This window comes from Acomys russatus, chromosome 16 (genome assembly GCF_903995435.1).
Source record: "Acomys russatus chromosome 16, mAcoRus1.1, whole genome shotgun sequence".
NCBI classification, from domain to species: Eukaryota; Metazoa; Chordata; class Mammalia; order Rodentia; family Muridae; genus Acomys; species Acomys russatus.
Window position 1 is genome coordinate 2,950,853 of NC_067152.1, and position 7,464 is coordinate 2,958,316.

Genomic DNA, 7,464 nt, shown 5'->3' on the forward strand with positions numbered 1-7,464 from the left:
TGTGGGTTTTTGTTTTCCCCCCTAATATCATGAAAAAGATTTTTGATAAACCTAAGAGTTTGGGTTAACAGGAAAAACAAATAGAAGTGGAAACAAAACTGGTCCAAAAGAGATTGCCCGCATATGGGCGTCACAATCTACCAGAGTCAATCAACGCTTTTCGCCCCTAGCAATGCACATGCACATGGCTGAAATTTCTTAATTCACTTCTCTATTCCAGAGACTTTCCGACTTTCTTCATCAGAAAATGGAGGGCAAGCTCACCTCAGCCTGTCACAGTCCTTTTTTTTTTGTTCTGCCTTTTGTTTTGTTTTGTTTTGAGACAGGGCTTCTCTGTGTCACCCTGGCTGTCCTGGACTCACTTTGTAGATCAGGTTGGCCTTGAACTCATCCGCCTGCCTCTGCCTCCCCAGTGCTGGGATTAAAGGCATGCGACACCACAACCGGCCGTTGTGCCTATTTTTATTTCCTTATCAAATTGAGCCTTTGGGGAAACTGCACTGACCAACCAGAAGTTATATATGCATGCTCCTTTAAAAAGACTATCTGGAAAGAATTTAAACGAAGCCGAGTTTCTCTATTATCATAAGATGCGGTGATTTTTTTTTTTTTTTTTATCTTCTTCCCCCGGCTAGGCTTAGAGACGTCTCCAGGTTAGACTCCTGGGGCTGGGGTGATGTGCAAGAGAACAATGTTACCCAGCTTGTCCAGGGTGGTCTGGGGACCAGGGCAGTGTAGCGAGCTGAGTCAGCATTCATCTGAGGGCCCGTCACTACCCAGGAACTCTGTGGCCTCGAGCTCCACGCTGGACAGAAACCGCCTCAGCTTCTTGCGGCAGTTGTAATCCAAAGTGGTGGTGTAGATGGTCTTGGGGTACTTGGGGTAGACAATGGTGGTGCTGAGGAAGCGCGCTGGCTTGTGGCGGGGCTCGAAGTGCACTTCGGCCTTATAGTTTCGCCAAGTGCAATTGGGGATACAGGTGACTGTCTGGCTGCAGGAAGCTACCACCAGGCCCAGGGGCATCTGCACGTCATCAATGAAGTGTCGCTCGGAGTCGTACTTGACTGAGGAAGTGTACCTGTGGAGAGACAAGCCAGCATGAAGCTGCCCTCTGCGTTAGGAGCATGGGGTCCCACATGTGGCCTCTCATCTCTCGTGGAGTGCAAACATTGAACTTGGCCGCATCAGGGAAAAGCAGCACACAGACTGTGGGAGTACTTTGGAAGAGGCATCGCACTCCACTTACTTGTGTCACAGGACCTACCTGGACCTTCCCAAAGACTCTGGAAGAAAGGAAGGATGCAGAGATGAAGGTCATAGTGACCCTGAATGATGGACTGAGGTGGTTGGTGAATATGTGGACGGACGGACAGACGAGCAGACGGACAGACAGATGGACGGACGGATGGATGGATGAATGGATGGATGGACTGATTGATGGATTTGCAGGGCCGGGGATAGAACCCATGGCCTTGAGTGCTAAGCAGGAACTCAACCCCTGAGCTAAACCCCCAGACCCAAGCTGGAACCTAAACGCAGCACACTGGGCTTCCAAAGTTGACCACGAGCTCATGATTTCCCACAGCCCTGAATTCCAGGCCAATTTACCTAAGCTGGAAGCCAAACAACTTGACTTGCCCACACTTTGTAAAAAGTGCCGGATAACAAAGGGGCGGTGTGTCCACCTGTAGCCAGTGGTAACTAAGACGCACACAGCACAAAAACATTTTGGTCAATGACTGGTCACATATATGACAGTGATTATGTGTCCCATAAGATTATGTGGTCTAGTAACATAGCAGATTCTTCATATGTGTAAGTGCATATTAACATACATGTTCATGTGTGTTGGCTGTCTTTTTTTTAAGTGACTTGATACAAGCTAAAGTCATCTGAGATGAAGGAACTTCAGTTGAGAAGATGACCACCCCACCCCCCCCATCAGTTTATCCTATAGGCAACTGTGTGGGGCATTTTTTTGATTGGTGATTCACGTGGAAGGTGCAGCCCACTGTGGGTAGAGCCGTCCCTGTGCAGGTGTGCCCAGGATGCACAAGCAAGCAAAGCGAGGAAGCCAGTGGGCAGCACTCCTCCATGGCTCCTGCCTCTAGGTTCTTGCCTTGACTTCTCCTCATGAGGGGAGCTGAACTAAACCCTTCCCCCACTACAAGTGGCGTTTGGCCGCGGTGCTTACACAGCAGCAGCAACCCAGCTAAGACACCATGCAGTGACATTACTGCCCTCTGCATCTATGCCTGAGCAGAGCTATTTCACGGAGCGAGGTGGAGTCAGCTTCTCCACCCACGCCATGACCAGACAGCTCTTGAATGAAAGGAGAAAGGACTCTGGAACAGCTGAGCGCTGGTCCTTAAAACTTGGCTATAGCTATGGCCTTGGTGTGTGGCCCACCTCAACTATGGTTTGGAAGCCTCCCAACTCAAAGAGACCCAGGCACGTGACTCTATCAATGGAAGCCAACTGCAACCCAAATGGCCACAAACTAACTTGCCACTTACATCCCTCAGTTGCTGCATCGCCGTCGTCATCATCATCACCACCACCACCACCACCACCACCATCAATTATTTCATTATTTTGGGAAAGGGTCTTGCAAAGTAGGTCAGCCTACCCCAGGCTCCTGCCTCAGCCTCCCAAGCGCTGCCTGGGACCGCGGGTGTACACGCTATTCATGGCTGGTGGCGGGGGGGGGGGGGGGGGGGGGGGGGGGCGGTTAATATGTTTCTAGAAGCAACGTAGTAACGACTTGGATACGTTAGCATTGCAGCTTTACCGATATTAGCATTTCTTCAGCATCATGTGGGTGAGAACCAACATTGTGTCTGCTCTCCCTGGAGTCACCAGGTGCTGATGGGAGCCAATGTCACAAGGTCACGTCCCAGTTTTGTCAGAAATACAAGCTCCAGGGAACAAAAACCTAACCTGTTCACCTCTACACAGATGAACCTCCCTCTGTCCCATATCAATGGCCCCTTTGTGTTCAGGCAACGGAAACTGCCACAAAACCTCCGTCACCAAAAGTAGAATTCCTTTCGCTAAAAAGACAGTGCTTTGCTGAACCGTCTCCACTCTTGGCCCCCTGGTAGTCCTGGGTGAGGTCATTCCCAGAGGACCCGCCCAGTGACATAACATGAGACAGGATCACAGCACCTTGAAGTTGGGTTAGAGGGGACGAACGGCTTCTAGAAAGAATTAATACTCAACAAAATCTTTAGCACCCGATGGCATGGTCTATGAAATGCACAGAGCACGAGCCAGAATTTCATCACAGAATCTCACCTTTTTTTACAGAGAGTGTCTACATTAGCTGTAGTGCTGCACACCTGTAATACCGACACTCAGGATGCTGAGACAGAAATATCCAAAGCTTGAAGTCAACCTAGGCTACAGTCTAGGCCAGCTACCCCGACATAGCAAGAGCACGTCTCAAGACTACGTAAATCAACCGGGTATCTATACACTTAATTAGCTGGCACACAAGACCATAAGTCACCAAAAGTCAAACTACTCATAGCCCTTGGTATATTTTCTTTTCTTTTCTTTTTCTTTCTTTCTTTCTTTCTTTTTTTTTTTTTTTTTTTTGGTTTTTCGAGACAGGGTTTCTCTGTGTAGCCTTGGCCATCCTGGACTCACTTTGTAGACCAGGCTGGCCTCGAACTCACAGCGATCTGCCTGCCTCTGCCTCCCAAGTGCTGGGATTAAAGGCGTGCACCACCACACCCGGCTCATATTTTCATAGTTAACATTTTAAAACAATAAGCAATCATACTTGGGATTTTAAAAAACTTTTTAAGAAATAATATTAGGGTCAGTATACTCACTTTATTTCCTTTGGTGGTAAGGGGTCGAACTCGACTCCTTCGCCGAAGGACAGGGGACAGAGTCGTGGTGAGCAGTTGGCAGCCAGTGAGGAAGTCAGAGATGCCGGGCTCTTCCAGGAGAGAAGAGACAGTGGTTAGAGCTATGGCTCACCGGCCAAACATGCACTCCACAGAAGGCTTGAGCCTCTGAGCCTCCTGTGAGGGGCTCCATCATGACCACAGTCTGGCCCTACAAAGAACAGGGTTGGCCTATGGCATGGAGAGTACACTAGACCAGGCACCCGAAAGTCCCAGATTCAAGTCCCAGATCAAATCCCCACCCTAACCCTCTTCTTCTTTTTCAGTGATGGGCATTGCACCCACGAGCACATTAGGCAAGATCTATCCTAAATGTGCTTTGTGCCCTCAGAAGAATTGTGTCACACGTCCCATGTCCTTATCTGCATGATGGAGGAAGGCCCCACCCCCTTCCTTCACCGAAGGTTTGTGAAAGGCAAGAGAGGAAGCTGACATGATGAACTCCACATCAGGACTGAAGCCAGGGCCAGAAGCCGCTGCACCACAGGAGCCCTGTGGTGAGAAAGCCCAACAACTCAAGCTTAACTCTTCAGAACCCTCAACCAGGCAGAGCGCCCCCCACCCCACCCCCAATGTCATTGCGCAGCAATAGTCAGAGAAAGGCCAAAACTAATGCCAGGAGAAAAAGCTTCTAGGACGTTTTAAGGGTGAAGATTCACCCTTGCTCCCCCACCTCCTTTGCCTCTGGGGTTGACAGGGCAGCAGCCATCCAAGCCGGAGGGTTCCTGCAACTCTGTGACTGTGGAGCTCAGGAGTGCTCCGTGTCCACCTCCCCGGACCAAGAAAGCTCAGTGTGCAGGGTTCGGTGGTTGACTCATCAGGGACACTCAGGTGACACTCTATGTCACCCAGTTTGCTGGAATCTGGCCCTCTGTGCTCAATGTGCAGAGATAAACACAGGGCAGAGGGGACCTCAGTGGCCCTTTGTGCTCTCCGGGTTTCTGAGATCCATCATTTTCTTTGCTTAATTTAAGAGCAAGAACTACATTTGCGCCAGGGTGTGGAAGTGGCAGTCCCACCCCCAGGACAGGGAAGGAGACAAATGTTTCTAGAAAGGTGACTCTGAGATCTTTACTGTGCTATCAGGACGAGATGCAAAAGCCAAAATGACGGGTGAGGGGGTGGGGGGTGAGGGGGGGGGGGGGGGGGGAAGGGGTACTGTTCCATGCTTAGGATGGAGTTTAGTGAGTCCAGCTTGGGGGAGGGGATATGGAGCAAGCCAAGGTCAGTGCACCGAGGAGGCACATGAGGTGTGGCCACAGAGTTCTCCCACGCACCCAAGACAACTTTCTTCCAGGTGCCCCTCCTGTTTTCATTTGTCCTGCCTCCTCTGTACTTCCATTCCAGCCCCACCCCACCCCCACTCCGCAGACAGACAGTCCCCCGGCGTCCAGGTGTGGGAAGAAGATGAGGTCAGTCAGCCGAAGTGATGAGAGACACCGAAGAGGGACGACAAGCCACAAGTTCTGGAACATGTCTGAGATAGCTCCCAGAGGAGGTGACATAGCTGAGCACGCAAGGGCCATTTCGACTTGGAGAAAAGTAAAGGGGGGGGGGTGTCAAGGTTCATGTCAGGTGTAAGAAGTGACGTCAGAAGCACCAGTGGTCAGAGCAGGTAAGACAAGGCTAAAAAAGGCCAAGCTGAACCAAGCTGCACCTTGGGATGGAAGTTAAGAGGTGCTGGTGTTTGCTGGGAGAGGGTCAGTAGGTCAAGAAGGCCCACATCACAAAAGCTCCGCCACCGACCGCCCCAAGGGAGGCACGGTCAACAGTCTCAGTCCTGCTTTGAGCTTCAAATGTCGGCAGGATGTGACCTCTCCCAAGCTCTTGCCTCAACGCCACCACCTGAGTAGATCCCAGGGCAAAACAGACTTGGGAGTTTTTCTTGCAAAAAGTTTAAAGTAAAAGAAGTAATAGGATTAATACTTTCAAAGCTCTGGCCACCTGGAGGACGCTGATCTCATTAAGTGCGGAACACTGGCTGGGTTAGGTATTCAGAACCAGGACGCCCCCCGACTCCCCAGCAGGACCCTGATGGCTCCTTAGAAGGTCCCCCAAAGGCTGGCCCTCCTAGTGCCGGGATCCCAGAGCACACCCCTCTTCCCAGGACCGGGCAGAGAGAGGGCGCTTTGGGAGCAAAGCCGCGGGGCGTGGGCTCCCGGGTGGGGAGGGCCGGGTTCCCCGTCCGTGTCCCGGGAGCCCCACCCAGCCCGCCCCGGCAGGAATGTGGTCGAGCCGCAGCCTGGCAGCCTCCGGGGCCGCCACCTCGAAGGGAGGAGACCGCGGCTCGCCTCTCCCGGGGCTCCCGCGCCTCCTAGGCGATGACAATTTTCCAGCCACTGGCTCCAGCTGGCCAGGCTCTCTCGCTACGCTCCCGCCCCGGCTCCCGGCGATGGCCACGCCGTCCCGACTGGCGGGTGGCCGCACCGACAGCGAGCGCTAGGCAGTCCCCGGGGCGGGTGGGCCGGGACAGGGAGAAGTCTGCGCACGAGGCAACTCACCAGGATTGCGGGGGTCGCCGCCGTGTCGGACTCCAGCGTCCCTGGGACCTGAGCGCGCTCCCCACCTCCGCCTGCCGCCGCCGCGAGCCCCCAGTGGCTGGGGCTAGGACTTGGGGGCAGTCCCGAGTCCGGGCTGTCCAGGACGCCGTCGCCCTTCTTCTTCGTGTCCACGAGCTCAGGGACATCCTGCAGGCTCAGCCGGCCCACCATAGCTGCGTGCTTGGAGGAACCCGGGCACAGCCCGCGCGGTGTTGGGGCGCGAGAGAGGGCCACACACGCGGGCCCGGGCCGCTGCCCTCCGGGCTGCCCTCCCTGCCTCGCCGCCGCCGCCGCCGCCGGCGCGTTGTCCGAGTGTCGCCGGCGGCCGCGCTTGCTGGAGACCCCGCCCTCCGTCCCGCCTCGGGGGCTGGCCCAGCTGCGGTGACCGCCGAGAGGCCAAGCGCCAGGGGCCGCTGCGCTCCTGCAGCGCGCCGCCCAGCTCGCCCGGGCGCCGATCTTCCCGCGACGGGGGCCCCTCAGGCAAGGCGCTTCGCCCACTGGCAAGGCCGCGGGGTTCCCTCCGGCCCCGCACACTGTCCCTGCGGTGCTCAGCGATCCTTGGCCCTTGCCCTGTTCCCCGGTCCCCGGGAGGTGCTAATATCTCTAAATCTGGCCGCCAGGAGCCAGAGCCAAGTCTCAGCCTGCAGAGGCCGAGAGGGTTAGGGGGGGGGGGGGTCGGGAGACGGACGAGCAAACAACTGGAAATTATTAATACTTAATGCGCTTCGTATGGCTCGGCCGCCTGTTGGCTCAGCAGGGCCTGCTCTGGCTCTCACAGCTGCCCCGAGGAGAGATGGCCTACTCCTCCGGACTCCCCGCGGCGTCGATCGCTCCCTGGCCTGGTGCTCTGCAGAAAAGGCTGTGGCCAGGCCAGGCAGGAAAGTTCCGAGGGAGTCACAGGCTTGGATCTCCAAAAGAGACCAGCAAGCAAGCTGCCCAGCAGCTGTATTAGGGACCAGGGCCCCCTTTTTAGAGGCCACAGTTTCTTCACTCACCAGAACTTTCCT

The 7,464-nt window shown here is 54.6% G+C and overlaps 1 protein-coding gene across 1 annotated transcript; it reads right to left on the minus strand.

Annotated features, from left to right (window-relative positions):
- Positions 1-455: 455 nt before the first annotated feature.
- Positions 456-6,748, minus strand: Rflnb (refilin B). The gene is made up of 3 exons (XM_051157982.1): positions 6,419-6,748; positions 3,840-3,949; positions 456-1,078 (listed from the first exon to the last, which is right to left on the minus strand). The coding sequence occupies exons 1-3, from the start codon at positions 6,626-6,628 to the stop codon at positions 748-750; spliced, it is 651 nt and encodes a 216-aa protein (XP_051013939.1). The 5' UTR covers positions 6,629-6,748; the 3' UTR covers positions 456-747.
- Between the last annotated feature and the right edge of the window lie 716 nt (positions 6,749-7,464).